We start from the raw sequence: 21,439 nt of genomic DNA on the forward strand, positions 1-21,439 counted from the left end.
GCGACGTATTTCTCGTCACTCGCCGGGTCTCGCGCATGCGCACGACGGAGCTCCCTCCGTCGTGCGCATGCGCAGTGGGGCAACATCGACCCGTTTGCGAGCGTCCTTTGCGAGCGAACGGGTCTGAATGACCCCCTATGTACAGACAAATTAACCACCATCCAGGTCTAGCAGATCAGTTTTTATTTATATATATTTTTTTTTTTTTTTTTTTTTTTTAAATGCTGACATTGATGCCAAAGTGCAAACTGAAACTTTATTTGTACATTGATTTCTGAATTCAAAATGTGCTGGCAGGTTCAAAGCATTTAATAATAAGAGGAATTCTGCCCGATTGATTTGAATAAAGCAGAGTTTTCCAAACTCAGGGCCTGACTTGGCAAGGATCACAACTGTCACTGCGAAGATATGCTAATCCTCTGTGATCGCTATGCCATCACAGCACAACATAAGGATGTCCATCTTACCTTACACACATCTGTAATACTTAGCAAGACTGCAAAACCATCGGTAACATCGAGTACCATCGCAGCCTTACGCACACTTGCACAAGGTCTGACCTTACTCAGGAATTGCCAACCTCTTCACAGGCTGTGAGTACTCGAGCTGTGTATAGTATCGCAGTGGCTAATTTATGCACGACCCTCTAATGGGAGTTCAAACGCACTGGCACGTGCAATTGCAGTTGAGATCCTTGCTGAATCAGGCCCTCAGTCGTCAGGGATCCTCATATTTCAGAAATTAAAAATATCTCTGCTTCAGCACAGGTGGGTTAATCAAACTGACTGGTGGTAATGAAGGCACCCATGCTCATGCATGGATATCCTTAGTACCTGTACTATGTGGGAGTCGTGAAGACTGGGTTTGGGAAACACTGGAATAAAGCACATAGGTGATCACTAGCTTCTCACAGATGATACTCACCTGTTCAAACTGACTCATTGTGAACATATCTTCTGAGAACTCCAAAAGTAATTTTCTGCAAAATCCACTTTCAAAAACCTAAAAGGTAACATATGTATATAAAGATTTGTCAGTCCACTGTCCTTGCTGCCTTGCTCACTCAGTGACAAATTCATAATGCTAGAGAAGCCGAGCAATATGCAGAATGTGCAAAATTTTATATATGTATTCACCTTGACAAAGGGGCGAGTGTGCCCCGAAACGTTGGTTTCTGAATGTGACGTGTGGGATTAAAAATCTATTGTTAAGTCTCCAAGTGCCGCAGTCCAGTAGCTTGTTTATATTAATATATAAATCATATTTCAAACAGCGGTGCTTGTGTACTTTACAGACTCATTGCAGAGAGAACCCAATGAATGTTTTAAATGGTACTTGTGTACTTTACATACACAAGTAGCGAAAGTTGTCCCCACCTAAAGAAGAAAGTTGCCCGCTCGCCAAAAGGTTATATTCCCCCTCTATGCCCACTTGGATGGTAGGGAATGATGCTGGACACTGGCTGATGACGTCAGGGTCCTCTCCATGAAGGGGATTTAGACATTTCCATGATTAATAATGAGTGTAGGACACTTGGGTTCTCTCTGCAATGAAGGCCTGATTCAGAGCCACTCGCGAGCGCACAACGCTCACAAGCGGTTCGAAGTTTGTGATCTGCGCATGTGCCGCGTCTGGCGTGCGCATGTGCGAGCCCCATCGAGCGACTGAACTTCAGTCGCTACGCGGCTCGCTACAAGACCGGGCGGCTGTCGATGGTGAGTGACAGCTCGCCCCGTTTTGTAGGCGGGTAGGGGGAGGGTGGTTGGCCAAACGCAGGCGTTTGAGGGAGGACCTACTAACATCACAACTGATGTCAGTAGTGGACTTCCTGCTATATTAGAGCAGGAAGTCCACTCGGCCTTGCGGTAGCGGAGACCCTACCACAGGGTCTCGTCGCAAGGCCGATGGTAGCGATTATCGCGATGGGCTCCTTGCCGCTCACACAAGCTGTGGGTGGGCTCCCACAGCTTTGCGAGCGGCAGGAGACAAAAAATAAACGCCCACATTACCTGCGAGCGGCCGGCCCTTACGAGTCCGTAAAGTACACAAATACCCAAGCAGCAAGACAGGGGTCAGCTCCTCACATTACTATACTATACTTACAGCAGTAGCAGTTAAAACTAAATAATGAAAAAAAAATTAACTTTTTTTTTTTTTTTTTTTTAACTGCTTTGATGGTTTGGTTTACAACAAGGATTCAGTGGCATCGCTAAAGGGATGCGGGCCGCACCAGGTGTCACCTTCGGTGTTGGCGACACCAAAATGCTGGGGAGCAGAGTACTGCAGTGTGAAATTCTCCTGCAGCACTCTGCTCCTGTCACAGCGGAGGATACGACAGTGTAGGAATGAGTCTCCAGGGGCAGTCCAGCATCACCAGGGATGCAGGGCATGCCTCCGGAGGGATCTCCCGCAAGGCCACGCCGCCTTTTTGTTAGGTCACGCCCCTTTTTCGGGCGGATTCGGGGGGATACGGAGTGCGCACCGTGTGTCACCATACCTGGTGACGCCTCTGCAAGGATTTTTATTCAGTTAACATGTCAGTAAAATAAATACACAACATGTGTAAAGAAAATCTACTCTATAAACACTACAGGATATCTATTAATGAAAGAAAAGGAGACTACAAGGAATTCACGGTCAGCAGTGGTATAAAACAACATACTGAACTCGTGAGTATTCCATTAAATAAAAGTTTTGTATGCAAGTCAATATTATACAATGTAGCATATGAAAATTACAAAAAAACAAAACCTAAATTACATAAAAATAAAAACAAAATGAAAATATCTTATACGAGGAGGATGGAAGGTATTAGTTACTTTGTACACCATCATGAAGACACCCACAAGTCAAGCACTATTTCTTACGGGACTTAAACTTGTGGAACCTAGACATAGATGCAATATATCCATGTTCCGAAATGATTAAAATCCTAATTTGTATATTATATAATTTACCTTATTTATGGCTCCTTTTATCTCAGAGATTGGCAGAGAAATGTTTTCATTGAGGAGTAAAGTAGAAATAATAGATAAAAGTATATTACAGCAAGATGATGAGAGATTTGGTGTTTGCAGCAGCTCTGTTAATGTCTGGGAAGAGAAAACAGAGGTTTTATATAATATATATATATATATATATATACACACACACACATATATATATACATATATATATATATATACACATACACACACGAGTTTCTGTTGCATTTGAAGATCAACAGGGCGAGTAGTTGAGAGAAACTTACGGCACACACACGTTCCGGATGTGGGATCTTTGCACCTCGATTATGTTCCACCAAGATGGCATATGCCTCCAGGAGCCTTTCCATCTGATCTGAGCATTCTGTGCTATGTCTAGGGACCATTTTCCCAGAAAGCTCCAGCAGTGACTCCTTGAAAAAGAAACACATCAAAACTCCAATTATCACATCACTAAGCATATACTCAAATATTATTATAGTCTAACATTTCTGTCCTGTAAGCTCCGGGGACGAGATGACCTTTTCATACCTTTCTCCAGTCATCATAGCCCCTAACTTAATAGTTTCAGTGCTTAAAGGGGATAAACCACTGTTCTCCAAACTCCCCAGAAAACATCACAATCTCATAGTCAGACGAAACTTGCAGCTAAATATCATTACATGGTAAGTGAACAAATGTTAAACATCGAAGATAAAGCTTGATACACTGGAAAGTGTGCACAATGATGTTAAAAAATAGACTATATTCTTATCATGGCCCCAGTGATGATACTTTATTTATTTAAGCTTGTTCTCAATTTTTCATTACAAATGTGCATTATTTTTTAAGCAATTTGTTTGCAGCTGTACCTGAATATTATTGAAGAGAGGATCAAAGTGCTCCCTGTATATATACAAGGCAGCAGACTGCGCAAAGTGCTCCAAAGCCTCCCCCACCTCACTCCAGGGCAGCATCTCCTTGGACTCGGTCACAGGTCCCAACTTCTGTAGAATCATTCGTATGGTCTGTCAAACAAAGCATGTACGCACAATAGTAAAAGGCAGTATACAGAAAAAAAAAAAAAAAAAGACTTTACTGACATAACTTTTTGATAGTTCCTCTGTTGTGCACCATGTTCTGGGGATAACAGCAAAAGACAAGAGATATGGTAAGAACTTACCTGTGTTATCTCTGTTTCTACGAAGTCCATAGGGTCCACAGGGTTGACCTTGGGGTATAGCTGGATCTGGATCTGCGGCACCACGCAGTTAAAGCTTTCACTGCTCCCAGGATGCACTTGGGTCCGTCCTCCTCTATACCCCGTCCCCGAGCCACAGCACCTCAGTTGGTAAGCAGCCAAGGCCGGAGGAGGAGACTAAACAGAGAGAAGGAAGACTGGAACACACAAGAAACCATACTCACAGAAATGGGAGACGGAAAACCGATGACCAGACACACAGCCCATATGAAGCCAGGTGCGTCAGGGCGGGCGCCCTGTGGACCCTATGGACTTCGTAGAAACAGAGATAACAAAGGTAAGTTCTTACCATATCTCTTGTTTTCTACTTCAGGATCCATAGGGGGTCCACAGGGTTGACCTTGGGGATGTCCCAAAGCAGTTCAACTAAGGGCGGGGACGCTCCTGTGCTGAAAGGAGAACCCGGCGCCCAAAGGATACATCCTGAGAGGCGAAGGTGTCAAACGCATAAAACCTCAAAAACATCTGAATTGAAGACCAAGTGGCCGCCTTACACAGCTAAACAGCAGAGGCGCCACGTCTAGCAGCCCAAGAGGGACCCACAGAACGAGTGGAATGAGCCTTAACAGAGGCTGGCACAGGTAAACCCTCCTGTGCATAAGCCTCACAAATAACGGAACAAAGCCAACTGGCTAATGTTTGTTTGTTGGCAGGCAAACCTCTTGTGAAAACCAAAGAGGACAAACAATGAATCAGACTTCCTAACCGAAGCAGTCCGGTCCACATAGATTCTAAGCGCCCGGACTACAACTAAGGAAGCCTCACCAGCTGAAAGATCAGGTGACTGAAAAGCTGGCACAACAAGTTCCTGATTGTAGTGGAACTTTGAGACCACTTTAGGCAAAAACTCAGGACGAGTGCGGAGCACCGCTCTGTCCTGGTGAAAAATCAGAAAAGGAGGGCGACAGGAAAGCGCCCCCAATTCTGACACCCTCCTGGCAGAAGCAATCGCCAGGAGAAAAAAGGTCTTAAATGTCAGCCACTTGAGTTCCACCACCTCAAGAGGCTCAAAAAGAGGACCCTGCAGGACCCGTAGCACCACCGCCAAGTCCCAAGGAGCCACAGGAGGCACGAAGGGAGGCTGGATCCTGAGAACACCTTGGAAAAAGCAGCAGTGTAGCAATCCGTCGTTGGAACCACACGGACAAAGCGGACACATGAACCTTCAGAGAGGCAAGGCGTAAGCCGAGGTCCAAATCTGATTGAAGAAATTCCAAGATTCTAGAAACTCGGAACACCTGAGGATCATAGCTTCTGGACTCACACCACTGAAAGTAAGTGCGCCACACCCTGTAGTAAATCTGTGCGGAAGCAGGCTTGCGTGCCCTGAGCATGGTACCAATAACCGAACTGGAGAAGCCCCGAGACCTCAAGACTGCTGTCTCAAGAGCCACGCCGTCAAAGACAGCCGACCCAGATCCGGGTAAAGGCAGGGCCCTTGAGACAACAGGTCCCGACGCTGAGGAAGAAGGTACGGAGCGTCGAAGGAGAGGCTCCTCAGATCGGAGTACCAAGGACGTCTGGGCCACGCCGGAGCCACCAGCACGAGCGTGCCGCCGTCCTGCTTGAATTTCCGCAGGACCCGAGGAAGTAGGGATATCGGAGGAAACAGATACGCCAGGTGAAACGTCCATTTCACCGACAGCGCATCCACCAGACATGCGCCTGCGTCTCTTGTCCTTGACCCGTAAACGGGCAACTTGTGATTGCGACGGGAGGCCATCAAGTTCAGCTCCGGCAGCCCCCATCTGTCCACGAGTAGCTGAAACACCTCTGGGTGAAGTGACCATTCCCCGGGATGCACGTCGTGACGGCTGAGGAAGTCCGCCTCCCAATTGAGGACTCCGGGGATGAAGACCGCCGAGATCGCTGGAATGTGGCACTCCGCCCAAGCAAAGATGCGAGACACCTCCGACATCGCAGCCCGACTGCGAGTTCCTCCTTGGTGGTTGATTTATGCCACCGTGGTGGCGTTGTCGGACTGCACCTGAACCGCCCTTCCGTGAAGAGCGGGGCCAGACGACTGCAGGGCCCTGTATACTGCCCGCAGTTCCAGGATGTTGATGGGAAGAAGTGCTTCTTCCGCAGACCAACGACCCTGAAGCAACAATTAGCCTGTCACTGCCCCCCAACCCCGGAGACTGGCATCCGTCGTGAGCAGGACCCAGTCCGGGATCCAAAAGGGGCGCCCCTCGACCAGATGAGCTGTCTGAAGCCACCAAGCCAAAGACTGCCGAACCTCCGGGGACAACACCAGCATCTGAGATCGGATCCGGTGAGGTAACCCGTTCCATTCCGATAGAATCAGCCCCTGCAGGGGCCGGGAATGGAAATGGGCAAATTCCACCATGTCGAATGTCGACACCATGGACCCCAGAACTCTCATAGCCGAATGGACCGACAGGCGGCAACTGCTCAGGCAACTGTATATCCACAGCTGTAGGGAGGAGACCTTCTCCAGAGTCAGGAAGATCCTTTGCTGACGAGAATCCAGCAGGGCTCCCAAATGAACCATCTGCTGTGATGGAATCAGGGAGGACTTTCTCCAATTTATCAACCACCCGTGCGCTTGCAGGCAAGCGATCGTCAGGTGGAGATGTTGAAGCAGTACCTCCGGGGAGCTCACCAGCAACAGGAGGTCGTCCAGATACGGCAGCAGCCGTACATTCTGGTTCCGAAGATGTGCGGCCATGACTGCCATAACCTTTGTGAATACCCTCGGTGCCGTGGAGAGGCCAAAGGGTAGCGCCCGGAACTGATGATGATGCTGAAGGATAGCGAACCTCAGATACCGCTGGTGCGAAGGTGCTATCGGAACATGGAGCTAGGCGTCCTGGATATCCAGGGACACCATGTAATCCCCAGGTTCCATCGCCATAATGATGGAACGTAACGTTTCCATCCTGAATTTGGGAACTCTGAGGAATTTGTTCAGAGACTTCAAACTGAGGATAGGGTGATGAGAACCATTGGGTTTCTGCACCAGAAACAGAGTAGAATAGTACCCCGTCCCTCTTTGTGATTGAGGAACGGGAACAATGACCCCTGCTTTCAGCAAGGACTCTATAGCCTCCTGAATCTGTAAAGCCTTGGTCTTGTCCTGAGAAGGACTCGTGCAGAAAAACTGGTGGGGCGGTCTGTGCCGAAAAGACAGGGCGTACCCCTGGGAGACCACTTCTCGAACCCAGGCATCCGTGGTGGTATTGTGCCAGCAGTGGGCAAATTGAAGAAGTCGGTCTCCCACTCTGGGGTCCACCAGAAGGAGGCCCGTCCCATCAGGCAGAAGGTTTATCTTCCTGCTTGGAAGAAGGGCGCCTGGCACTCCAGGCCTGCTTCTTGGGCTTAGAAGCGGCCTTGGTCGCCGACTGCCTCGGGAAGGACTGACCTTTGGCCTTGCCCTGAATCCGAAAGGACCGAAAGGCAGAGCTCCGTACTTTGGTAGGTGCAGAAGCCGAAGGGAGGAAGGCTGATTTAGACTTAGCCAGAGTATCCACTATTTTGTCCAAGTCTGGACCAAAAAGCAACTCTCCATTAAAAGGTAAGGCCTCCAGGCCCTTTTTGAAGCCTGCGTCAGCTCTCCAAGACCGCAGCCATAAGGACCGACACACCAACACAGCTGCAGCCGACACCCTAGAGGTCAGCAGGCTTGCATCCAACGATGCTTCCCCAATGTAGGAAGCCGCATCCCTCATTTGTCCTATCAACGCTCTCTGGATCTCCGGAGCATCATCCGGAAAGGTATCCTCCAAAGCGTTGGCCCAGCTCTCGATGGCCTTAGCCACCCAAGAGATGGCCATGGACGGACGGGCCACAGCCCCAGAGAGAGAGTAGATAGACTTTAAACAAGTCTCCACTTTCCTGTCCGTGGGATCCTTCAGGGAAGAGATAGACGGTATAGGCAACGTAGCGCTTTTAATTAAGCGGGTGACATGGGAATCCACCGCAGGCGGAGTTTCCCATTTCCTGCAATGAGCCTCAGGAAAAGGATAGTTGGAAGCCAACCGTTTCTGCGGTTGGAATCTCTTGCTGGGCAACTGCCAGGCCCCCGCCATATGATCCGTCAACTGGTCGGACAGGAGAAAAACAGTCGAAGCTTTTTAAAATTAGGGTACTTCGACCTGGGAGCCGGCACATCCTCCTCTATATGAAGGATGGCCCGCACCGCCTTAACCAATGCCGGCACATTAATGGAGGACTTAGCCTCCACCTCCTGGGCCCTGGCATCCGAGTCATCATGGATCTCTCCGTCATCCGAAGACACATCCGTGTCTGTGAACTGCGCCACCAATGAAGCCAGAACGGGTCGCTTGGACGCCTTTGGGGGCAAATCACTGTTCAACATTGACTGAAAAGCCGATGACGAGGCCGCCAGGCTCTGAACAGAGCTGGAGAGGACATCCACCCAGGGAGGGGGTACCGTCTGAGGATACCCCTGAAAGGGTACCATTGACTGCTGCATCACCGTGGGAGACTGCACGTATACAGGCAATCCCGCATAAGGACCCACAGTCTGAGACCCGGAGGAGACTGCACCAGATGCGTAACACCCGGAAAACAGGGGGATGGTAGGTTGGGGCAACGCCCTAGAAGGGACCGAAGTCGGGACCGCAAGCCGACCCGCGATCGACGCCAGCACTTGTGTAAACATCGCCCAAGGAGGATCCTGCGCCACCGGGGGTTTAGAGGGACCAGGTACCAGCTGGCACCGCCTGCATAGACCGTCCTGAGACAAATCCACCCCATCAACCCCTGCCGAACAGCGCTGGCAGGAAAACAACACAGGAGCCACGGAGCGCTCATTCTCATCAGACATGACACAAAAACTTTTGCAATAAAAGTGTATCACCAAAAAGAGGTGAGGCGTATAACACCTGCGCACTCGCAAGTATGCAACACAAACAGCCCACAATATGGTACTGTGTAGCACACCACTGTATGTGACGGACCTCACAAATACATAGATCTATATAAGGGAGGTACACAGAAAGAACACCCCTCCCCCATGCACCTGCGGGCCGTAGGAGAAGGAAAGGGATAGGTACAAGCTGACAGTAAGAATAATTAAGCACAGACAGCAGCACTAGCAAAAGTCACATACCATGCAGGAAGTTATACTCACTGCACCTTTCGCTACAATCAACCTCCCAGATTCAGTGTCTGGGAGGGCTATAGCGCTGCGAACACTGTCCTTTGCAGGGGAGAGGTACGCAGGGGGACCGGTCCACTTGATACCGCCTGGGAGTACTGCCTTGCTGCCACTGAGAAGATGGCCGCCGGAGAGCTCTGAGGAGGAGTGGCCGAGAGATAACAGCCCAGCGACGCCAGCACGCATGAGAGAAGGCGCGCTGGGCTGAGGGGAGGAGCCGCTAAACCAGGGAAGCCTGACTCCCCTGGCTAGTGATTAACCCCAGGGACGCTGGTCCCTTCCAGCAATTATTCCCTGGTGGTCCAGCGGTCACGCGGGGTATTCCTGAAGAGGGGGAGCCCGCCGCCGCTACTAGCGCCGCCGGTCTGTCCCCAGAGACCGGCGGTGAGAGACTGCATTCTTTCCCCCGCGCGCAGCACGATGCGCTGCACGCGGCTTACCTGGCCCCGTAGATTCCAGCAGCAGTCAGTGGGAGGTCCCGGAGCCACGCTAGTATTGACTCCGGGGTCCCGCTGCGATCCCCAGATCAGTACTGGCGTTGCAGCGCCAGCGGGGCTGTTGGAGCGGCAGCGTGGACGTCCAGATGGAAAGTCTGATGCTGCCTCCTCTGATGATAGTAAAAATAAAGAAATAAAATCTTCTTTAAAATAAAAATAAAGCTTAGGGGCTGCTTATGCAGCTCCACTGCCCAGGGTGACCCGACTCCGGCCGGGCACCAACTAAAACTGAGGTGCTGTGGCTCGGGGGCGGGGTATAGAGGAGGACGTACCCAAGTGCATCCTGGGAGCAGCAAAGCTTTAACTGCGTGGTGCCCGTGGATCCAGATTCAGCTATACCCCAAGGTCAACCCTGTGGACCCTGAAGTAGAAGCAGTGCTATGTCCAATAAGTGAAGTGCTAGATATTCAATACAGGTAAAACAAACTAAAATATCACCACTCACATACAGATAAATAGTTTTCATTTGTACAGAATTTATAGTTATGTCCTATAAAATACCATCTGTCACCCAGGCTAAGAAACGTCAGACAGTGGAATACAGGTGGCCATGTTCCTACTCTTACATGTCATGATTGCTTACACATGTCCTTTCTTCCTTTGCAGCCATTAATTACCTTTGTGGCACAGGAGTGAAACATGTTTCGGACGCCTCTGCACATCTCAAACAGCAGCTGCCCCAAACCATCCACCTTCTGTGGATGTTCTTCAAGATCCAGGAACATAAAATTTAATAATCCGTCCAAATCTGACACCTATAACCACAAGTAAAACTTCAGATCATTGTGTTAGGATCAGAAAGAAAGGAAGGCAACAGAATTGTAGAAGAAAATGAATAATGAAATCTACTTTTACATAAATGATGCTACTAAATATTATGTTTAGAAAACATAACAGAGAAACTATTGTCCTCAGACCTCCTAAGAAACTAATCTCTATATTACAATAATGATAACACAAACAAAAACAGTACTTTGTTGAGGACATTTTACTAGGTAGTGCAAATTCTAGTTATGTTTCCTACATATTACAGATGTGGCAACTACAGTAAAAGCTACATTGGAACAAATTGTGCAGTTTGTATGCACGATATGCGCGCTCTCGCAATCGCATGCGAAGTAGTCAGGTTTGATGTGCTGCACATCAAACCTGACGATATAGCATGCGGCGCCACGCAGTGTAATGAACGAAGAAACAAGTGATCGTTCTGTCGTTCATTACATAGTACCGATGTGTACTCACCGGGCTGACATAACAGCTGGGTACACATCGGTCAGAGTGTATCAATCTTAAAAGTATTCATAAAATCTGGGCACCCGGGGACTCATATCTGAGACAGCCACCTCCCCAATGGCTGGGTCATTACATATAGGCATGGCCAAAAGTTGAGAATTACACAAGTACTGGTTTTCACAAAGTCTGCTGCTTCAGTTTTTATGATGGCAATTTGCATATACTCCAGAATGTCATGAAGAGTGATCAGATGAATTGCAACTAATTGGAAAGTCCCTCTTTGCCATGACAATGAACTTAGGGCCTGATTCAGAGCCACTCGTAAGTGACAGCTCGCTCACTCCGACCGATGTTTGCCCAACTGCGCATGTGTACGGATCGTAATACGCATGCGCGTACCAGTCAGTGCGGCCGAAATTCATGTGCTCGCAAAATAGAGAATGCCTGATAATATGAGTGACAGAATGAGGCGTATGTGGGTGGTAACAGGGGAAGGTGCTTGAAAACGGGGAGTGGAGATCCGATCGCAGGCGTGCTTAAAGGTCAAAACGGGCGTTTTATGGGTGTGCATAATTAAAACAGCAGCGTCATTGACCACGTCACTGGGTTATTTTATAGCCTGAACTGCTCGCAAAATTGTGGTAGCAAAAACCAACCACAAGAATAGCGAGCAGCTCATACCCTGGTCGATGTACTCGATTAATCTAATAAATAGCGGACATGACGTAGGATGCGAGCGGCCAGGGGGCGTAGTTTCCCAAAAAAAGACCGCAAGTTTTGTTCGCTCGTTCAGACCTAGAGGCGTGAACAGACCGCAAACAGCGAACGGTTCATTTGAATAGCCACCCCTATTTTCTGGACGAGCGAGCGCTAATTGCGTCCGGCTCTGAATCAGGCCCTTAATCCCAAAAACATTTCCACTGCATTTCAGTCCTGCCACAAAAGGACCAGCTGACATGTCAGTGATTCTCTCTTTAACACAGGTGAAAGTGTTGCTGAGGACAAGGCTGGAGATCACTCTGTCATGCTGATTGAGTTAGAATAACAGACTGAAAGCTTTAAAAGGAGGGTGGAGCTTGAAATCATTGTTCTTCCTCTGTTAACCGTGGTTACCTGCAGTCATCATTGCTTTGCACAAAAAGGGCTTCAGGATATTGCTGCTAGTAAGATTGCACCTACAGTAAATTAACCATTTATTGGATCAAAAACTTCAAGGAGAGAGGTTCAATAGTTGCAAAGAAGGCTTCAGGTCACCCAAGAACGTCCAGCAAGCACCAGGACTGTCTCCTAAAGTTGATTCAGCTGTAGGATCGGGACACCACCAGTGCAGAGCTTGCTCAGTAATGGCAGCAGGCAGGTGTGAGTGCATCTTCACACACAGTGAGGCAAAAACTTTTGGAAAATGGCATGGTGTCAAGAAGGGCAGCAAAGAAGCCACTTCTCTCCAGGAAAACCATCAGTGAAAGACTAACATTCTGCAAAAGGTACAAGGATTGGACTGCTGAGGACTGGAATAAAGTTCATTTTCTCTGATGAATCCCCTTTCAGATTGTTTGGGGCATCTAGAAAAAAGCTTGTCTGGAGAAGGAAAGGTGTCCTGTGTCATACAAACAGTAAAGCATTTGAGATCATTCATGTGTGGGGTTGCTTCTCAGCCAAGGGGGTGGGCTCTCTCACAATTTTGCCTAAGAACACAGCCATGAATAAAGAATGAGAGTAATGTCTCCCAACCATCCAAGAACAGTTTGGTGACAAACAATGCCTATTCCAGCATGATGTAGCACCTTGCCATAAGGCAAAAGTGATAACTAAAGGTGGCCATACATGGCACGATATACGTGCCGATCCGACGGATCGGCACTATATAGGTGCTATATCGTGCAGTGTATGGGCACGATATCATACCCGATATCGTGCTGCGGGGTCGTACATCGCATCCCCAGGTCTTCCTGCAAAACCATCTGACCTGGGATGCGATGTACGACCCCATTCAAATGGTAGAGCGGGGAGCCGGCAGTGACGGCACGATCACCAGCATTAGTGGCTCGGGGAACAAAACATCGAAATATTGAGTCCACGGCCAGAAAACTCCCCAGACCTTAATCCCATTGAGAACTTGTGGTCAATTCTCAAGAGGCAGGTGGACAAACAGAAACCCACAAATTCTGATGAACTCCAAGCATTGATTAAGCAAGAATGGGCAGCCAGTCAGTAAGTATGTGGAATTGCAGAGGTCTTGAAAAAGAAGGGTCAACACTGCAAATATTGACTCTTTGCATAAACTTAATGTAATTGTCAATAAAAGTCTTTGACACTTATGAAATGCTTGTAATTTTACTTCAGTATACCACAGTAACATCTGACAAATAGGTCTAAACACACTGAAGCAGCAAACTTTGTGAAAAACATTCTCATTCTCAAAACTTTTGGCCATGGCTGTAGTCTCACAGGAGACTTCCTCAGTAAACTTTCCAGCAATACTAAACAATTTTTGACCACACCTGAGTAACTGCCCCCTTACTCCTTCACTTCTACATAACACAACAAATGAACTGCACATAGGGACAATTTCTGTTAAGTTTGAAGGAGAGTGGCTGGTTACCAGATACTTACCTTTCTCATTAAAAAAGCAAAGCTTTCTGCTGCAAAATTTCGGATGTGCTCTTTCTGATGGGCCAATAATTTACTGTATAAACTGAAGTCAGAGAAAAAGGTGTTAGCAGCTAGGAATACACAATTCCATTTTCCCTATTCTTGCATGGTATGAGAACACCAAACACACCCAGGCAATGCTTATTTTATTCACTGCCAGAAAGCCTGACCTCCTTCTTTATAGACATTAAATTCTATCTGTATCTAATCAAATCAAGGAGATTGCAACCTAACACCTAACAATGTTTTGTACAAATCCCCTTTATCCCTAAAATAAGATCATGGGAATACTTCACCGGACAGAAGGAGCTATACATACTGTATATGGGCCACAATACCATGCTGAAGGATGGAGGAAGGGATTTTTGGAAAGTCTAGTTTGCTGACTGAAGTTCTCCATTACCAGTTCTCTATTACTTTCAACAGGAGGAGATATATTTCAGCACCTTATGTATGTACTATTGATACACGGTCACATGTTGCATACTGAGGTCCGTATTCAATTAGGTGCGATAAGTCTCGAAATTGCGTTAAATTATCACACTCGTGATAATCGGATAGTGTAAAACAGCAGAAAAGTTTTCCCAATCTCAGACCAGGTGAAAAAAAAAGAAAGCTAAATCTCTATTTTTCCCTAAAAATGTGGGGATTTCTTTCAAAACCCCCTAATGATAAATGACCCCATAAGTTTTTTGCAATTTGGCTAAAAACGATGAAAAAAAACAAATAGTTGAAAATGGTTTAATGTATTGGGTCTGGTATTTCGGAGGGCTATATGGATGAGTCAGGTGTTTTAAACATTGCCCGTGGTCGCAGTAGGTATGCTTTTAACTGTTTTTAAAAGTTAAAAAAACATCTGCTGCAACCACGTGCAATGTTTAAAACACCTGTCACATCCATATAGACCCTGAAACACCAGACCAAATACGTTAAACCCCTTTTGGGTTTTTTTCCACCCAAAACTTGACTGGTTGTTTTTGGCCAAATTACAAAAAATTTTTGGGGTAATTCATCATTAGGAGGTGTCCAAAGGGTTCTGAAAGAAATCCCCACAATTTTAGGCAAAAATAGGGATTTGCATTTTTTTTTTCACCTGGTATGAGATGGTGAAAACTTTTCGCCTGCTTTACACTATCTGATTATCGCAGATGCAATAATTGACAGCGAAATTGTGGGTACAATAACGATATCGTGGGTGCAATATTTTACAGCGATTTCGGCACTTATCGCATCTAATTAAATATGGCCCTGAGTAGTAAAAACACTTCAGTGAAAACAAATGTTGACTCACTATATAAAGCAAGTAATAGCAGAAATTATCACTGACTGTTTACAATTTAAAGTAGTGGTTGCAAAACTGTGTGCCACAGGGCACTTGCAGGGGTGCCACGGGTTGGTAGTAAAGGACCAAATCAAATAATATAAGATCAATGTGATAGGCAAAACCAGTGCGTGTGGCGGCCAATCATAAAATATGTGGACAAACAGAGCCACAACCCTTTTCACCACATATCTGAACCTAAGGATGACAGGTGAGAACAATTTACTTAATAATTTTTGGTAAATTTCTCAATAAGAAACTTTGGTCCTAGGGGTGCCATGAAAACAATACTGGTAGTCTAGTGTGCTGTGATTCAAGAAAGTTTGGGAACCACTGATTTAAAGTATTTATATAGCTTTAAAGACATCTCTCAGTTTGAACAAAATGCATGAAAAATCTGAAAGAGTTTTTATAATAGAGTGAACTCATTATCACCCTTTTGGACCCAAATCCATCTGACCATTTTCCTTCCAATTGTGTCCTCTACTGTGGTTGATGTAGCTATATGGATGTATAAATGGATCATTTTTTTCCTCTGTACTATATATATTACTTTACTTAGGTAGGTATTGCTTCATTGCATTTACAGCTATCTACAGTAAGTGTGTTTTATGATTAATCATATCTGACAGTCCATTAGGGGGACAAGGACTTCTCTATTAAACACATGAAGTGTTTATTTGTTTTGTATAAAGTGCCCCTAATTGGACTCTGACATATTGAGAGATATTCAGACCAGAGAATAAAATGGCTATATAAAAGATTACCATCTGTCTCCTTGAAAGTGTTCAGACTAAAATGAAAGTTATATTTTTGTAATTTCCCAGCTGTTAATGATCACCTATAGCAGCATTACAGTCTCAAGGGAAACGGAGAGATTCACCAAATTTCAAATGCCCAAACTATAGTCTCTTACATGTGAGCTGACTGCTTGTGGGCCTGATGCTTACTCACTAAAATTTAGTATTACAGATTTAAAATCTCTTTTTTGCTCCTCTGATTTATCTTTTAGGATGCAATATTCTGAAAATCACCTATTGATAAGATACTGTTAATGCATAGAAGGTAGTCACCATATGCAATGTAAGCCTCCTGTACTATGACATTTTATCAGTGATAATAGCAATAAAACAATTCAAATCATCTTAATAATAATGTGTATACCTGTATATTGTTGGCATGTCTTTTACCATCTTTCTCCACAGGTACTTGTATAGGTAAGATAGGGATGTAAAGGACCACTCTATCAGTGCAGTGTCTTTGGTCTCCAGTAAGGAAGAAATAGCTTTAAAAAAATCTTGAAAATGGGGGTAGAAGTCAGCCTGAAGGTCTCGAGCCAGCTGCACCACCAGACTGAATGGAAGAAGCACAAATGTTAATTTATCATAGAGTGTAAAGTCAAAGACTACAGGAGCATAACCACTACACAATATAAATGGACGATTGAACGATAACGACATAGTTATCGTTCATTAGTCGTGCAGTAAATATGCCGGCAATGACCAGCGATGCGCGCTCTCGCTGGTCGTTGTCGACATCGGTCATCGCTCAAACATACTGCCCAATCTGGCGATATCGCCAGATTGTGCATGTTCGGGGATGAGGGAGGGTGCCGGCAATGAACGACATATCGTTCAGTGTGGGCACAATATCCACTGCACAGTATAATGAATGATTGAGTTATCGTTCAGTCGTTCATTAGTCATGTAGTGGATATGCACCTTAAGAAATACTAGTGCACTACCTTTTTATGTTAAAAGAACAACATCCAATCACCATTTATTAGAGTGCTTATATTAGCTGGAATGCACAGTGCATGCAATAAGTTATATTCATGCTTAAATTAAATTGATGTCAGAGCTACCACGATGAAAATACTGGGCTGCTCTGGTTGCCTACAGTTACTGTCTGACAGTGATACTGAACACGGGCTCATTGTTGGGCCTCATCTGGACTGTACTTCAGTGAACAAGATAGTTTAACTTGTTAATGTTTGACAAGCAATAATGTCTAAGGTGGTGTCAGCAGGGAACTATGAGGGGAAAAAGATTATATGCAAAGAGCAACAGTGGGCAATAACACATACACATTTTTTCCTGTGACACAAGCAGCTAGTTTAATATAAAAAAAAAAAAAAAATTAACGAGAACGCCTACAGCGCAGGATATTATAATCCGGAGGCAATGTGTAAACTGATCATCACACCTAACAATGCACGTTTGAGAGTTCAATGGAGAAAGGAGCACTGGCAAATGACTACTTAGCAGTGGAGGAAGAGGAGAGAATGATAGGATAGGATGAATAGTCTCTGAGTGTATTCTCCACAAATAGACAAGTGCACATGAGCAAGGCCAGGACAGGGCTCTATGCCACCCTGTGCCTGCCATGCCCCATAAACTCGTGATCTCATGGCATCAAGCCCAGAGAGTAGGACAGTCAGCTATAGGAAGTAGAGCACTGCCCAGAGAGTCTTAAGGACACTCAGGGCAACTCTGCAATAGAACTTCTGGCTGCAGGGTGTGACTCCAGGCAACCTGTAAGTGCTGTGGGACAGCGACGGTCCCACTCCCAGGGACCTGCACAACGGCACCACTCGCAACCCTTAGTTATGGACCTGCACATGAGGCTCCAAGACTCAATATCAACAATGATGGGATACTCTGGAATGATGTCCGAGACCACATTATCCACCATCTTAAATTATATGGAGATTTGCATAACTTTATTTCTGAAGAATTGTGTTAAATTCCGCAAAACCTTGTGTCCGAAACTAGCATCACTGGATGCAAAATTAAATCAATCGAACTTAAACTGCGGAAGAAGGGCTATGTAGCTGGCCTACATATTGTAAGTGCTCTGCGAAAAAGCTGTATGTTACGCTGCCTAGGATGTACCAACCAATCTATGTATGATATGTGTTAAAAAAATGGACTGGAGGAGACCGCTAAGTCGCTAGTAAACAGTTAGTCTTACAACTTCTGACTATACTATTAAAAGGTACATGTTTAATGCTGTAACATCATTCAATAACATCGACTGGCCCTGATTGGACATAGAACCCAGCTTCCCAAAAGAAGGAATGACAATTTATTGACCAGATACCATTTTGGTGGTATCGATGGTGACCATCGATGGAAACCCACTGACTGCTATCCCTAGAACATAGAGAGACGCTACAAGGCAAGTCTGAACTTGCCAGTTGAATGGTTAGTGCAAAAAGGGTTCAACTGCCGTACTTAAGATTTTATTTTTTTACTCCTGTTCCCCAAGGCTTCCCAAAATGAAACTTAAGGTGCCCATACACGTTACGATTTTTTTACACGATATGGACAGTTTCGACTGGTTGTACAGACCAATCTTATGAAAATAGGTGTTTTTTGTGTGTTCTGCGACCCCGACGCGCGACCCCGCCGTCCTCTAGTTGGATCCTAGATCAGATGGTTGTCTAGAGAGATCTACGATCTTTTGAGTACAATGTGATACACTTCTATGCATCTTATCCTATGATCCTAACGATCAATCGTACATCATTTGACCACATCGTATGAAGAATTTCATGGGAAGAATTTCAAGGGCAATCGTACAACACATCTTACAAACTTTGAATTGCACAGTGTATGGGGGCCTTTATACCAAGAGAGATTGTATTTGTGTATAACATACTTTATGTATTAAAACATTAATAATACATTTTTTTTAGTTATTCAAGGTCAAAGGTCACATGTGACCTGGAAATATAAAAGTCAATATTTAAATATAAATTTTTTTTTGAAAACTCCCTTGGCTTCAAAACAAGACCAACATGAAAGTTATATCACAATTAAAAGTAAAGTTATGATTCGTTTTAGTTGACCTTACAGGCATAAATTATTATATATTTTTTTGTCATGTTTGCAATTCTGTAGCATGAACACCGTGTATCACTGAGGGCTAAAATTTTACATATGAAAGTTACTTTATGCCGTCTATCATCCTACCAAATTTCACAAATATCTGAGATGGTCGGGTTAAAAAGTTACTTGTTTTGTGATGATTTGGCATGGAATGACCCTGCTCTGTCTTCATGAAAATAGGATTTTTAGTCAACTTACCGTTGAATCCTTTTATCTGAAGCAGGCTGGGGAACACTAGACCATGGGATTGTAGGTTGGGGCGGGAGCTGGCACTTAATGTAAACTGTGGCTTTAATTGCTAAGCTCCACCCCACTGCAACCCCATCAAGCAAGTACTACTTTAAAAGAGTCCGGAGAGGAGTAACAGTAACCCAGTGAAACTGCTAGAACAAAATAAACCAGTAGGGAAGAGACAGTCAAAACCCAAAACCTCGCACAACTGAGCGCAATTCCCCAGTCTGCTTCAGAGAAAAGGGATCAACGTTAAGTTGACTAAAAATCTTTTTCTCTCTTTCAGCAAGGCTGGGGAACAATGGACCATGGGATGTGCAACAGCTGCCCCCAGGGGAGGGGATGCTCAGGCTGCCTAACCGGAGAACTGTACACCTAAAGTGGGTGTCGCCGGAGGAGGCAAAAACAGGACAACGGTAATACAAAAGTAAACCTGTGGACATGTGACCAGGTAGCTGCACAACAGGCCTGTGCTGTCAAAGCCCAATGTCGCTCTGCCCAGGAGGTAATCTTCGCCCCTGTGGAATGCGCTGACACCTAGTCAGGTGCCGGACGCCGGCACTAAAATAAGCTCGAGTGATGACCGAGCAGATACAATGCGGAACAGCTGCTTTGTAGCAGGCCAACCACGCATATGTGCATTGTAAAGAACAGAAGTTTTGTCCAAGTAAATCCACAGAGAGAGCGGACGACAGAGAGCACAGTGAGATCATCCCGGTCCTGGGAAGTTGCTGAAGGGAAAACAGGAAAGACCATTTCCTGATTTAGGTTAAAAGCAAAAACAACTTTCGGCTGGAACATAGGAACCGTGCAGAGAACCATTCTATAGTTATGAAAAATGAGAAAAGGCGGCTTGCAAGACAAATCCCAAAGCTCTGAAACCCATCAAGCTGAGGCAATAGCCATAAGAAAAACCAGCTTCCAAGTTATGAACTGAAGCTTTGCTAACGGCTCAAATGGAGCTGTTTGAGAGCCAATAGGACCAGATTAAGATCCCACAGCTCTACCGGCGAATTATACAGTTGTTAAATACGCACCACGTACTGCAAAAGGTTTGATTTTCTGGAAAAAGTGCTAACCACCGCTGGAAAAAAAGATGAAATTTTAACAAAGTTTTAGCCCAGCCTTTAAACCCTCTTGAAGGAAGGTCAAGAAATGAGAAAGGTGAAACTTGGAGGTATGGACCCCACACCGGTCGCACCACAAGATGTAGATCTGCCACATTCTGTGATAATTGCGTGACGAAATCGGCTTCCGAGCTCACAGCATAGTAAAGACCAGAGAAAAACCTTTAGCGTTAAAGCTTGGTTTTAAAAGCCATGCCGTTGAAGCCAACCAATGAAGATCCTCTTGTAGAAACAGACCTTGTTGCAGAAGGCCTGATCAAAGTGGAAGACGTCACCTGGAACCTACTGGCATTTTGAGCATGTTGATGGGAAAAGCAATCTACAACTGTGACCATAGATCCTCGAGCCAAAGATGCACCCCAACCCAGGACACTCGTGCCCGTGGTTACAATGACCCAATCTGGAGTGATAAAGGATCGGCCCTGGAGAAGATGATCTGAAGCCAGCCACCAATGGAGTACTGCTGGACAGACACTGGGAGGAGAGGGACACTGAGCATCCTGTCCAAGATAGAATCTTCCACTTGAATTGTCGCGAGAGGAATCTGGCGTATGGAATGGTCTCGAAGGTGGAGACCATCGTGCCCAACAACTGAATGCACAACAAGATGGACGGACAAGGCACTGACGTGTCCAAGGACTGTAGGTTCCAAGCTTTGGATTCTCGCAAGAAAACCCGCTGGAGAGGGGTATAGCAGACCACCCCCAGGAACTGAAGGCATTGACAAAGGAGTAGGTGAGACTCCTCCAAGTATCTGAACCATGCGCTCCAGGTACTTTTGCAATTCTGAAGCTGAATCGGCCTTCACGAAAGATCGTCTAACGAAGGTATGATGGCGATACCTTCCCTGTGCAGCAAGCTCGCCATGACAGACATGATCTTGTGGAACATTCGCAGAGCCGTGGCTATACTGCATGGTAAAGACTGGAATTGACAGTGATCGGATCAGACTGTGGAGGAGCGAATGATGAACGTGAAGAAATGCATCCCGGACATCCAGGGAGTCCAAAAATGTGTTGGCCTCCCTGCTCTGGATCACCGGATCTGATAAATTCCATCCGAAAATATCCACCCACAACCTGGTGGCGGACCCAAGGTCGATGATGTAACTCTTG

At 45.9% G+C, this 21,439-nt stretch overlaps 1 protein-coding gene across 1 annotated transcript in view; it reads right to left on the reverse strand.

The window, feature by feature from the left end:
• The window catches only part of UTP20 (UTP20 small subunit processome component), a 184,114-nt gene that overhangs the window by 135,107 nt on the left and 27,568 nt on the right, over positions 1–21,439 (reverse strand). The window contains exons 5-11 of the mRNA XM_088467851.1: positions 16,238–16,426; positions 13,714–13,795; positions 10,485–10,622; positions 3,836–3,991; positions 3,251–3,397; positions 2,958–3,092; positions 925–1,002 (exon numbers count right to left, since the gene is read on the reverse strand). Coding sequence (XP_088323977.1) covers positions 925–1,002; positions 2,958–3,092; positions 3,251–3,397; positions 3,836–3,991; positions 10,485–10,622; positions 13,714–13,795; positions 16,238–16,426 — 925 coding nt within the window. The remainder of the gene's footprint in view (positions 1–924; positions 1,003–2,957; positions 3,093–3,250; positions 3,398–3,835; positions 3,992–10,484; positions 10,623–13,713; positions 13,796–16,237; positions 16,427–21,439) is intronic.

This window comes from Taudactylus pleione, unplaced genomic scaffold, assembly GCF_031769625.1.
Source record: "Taudactylus pleione unplaced genomic scaffold, aTauple2 ptg000077l, whole genome shotgun sequence".
NCBI classification, from domain to species: domain Eukaryota; kingdom Metazoa; phylum Chordata; class Amphibia; order Anura; family Myobatrachidae; genus Taudactylus; species Taudactylus pleione.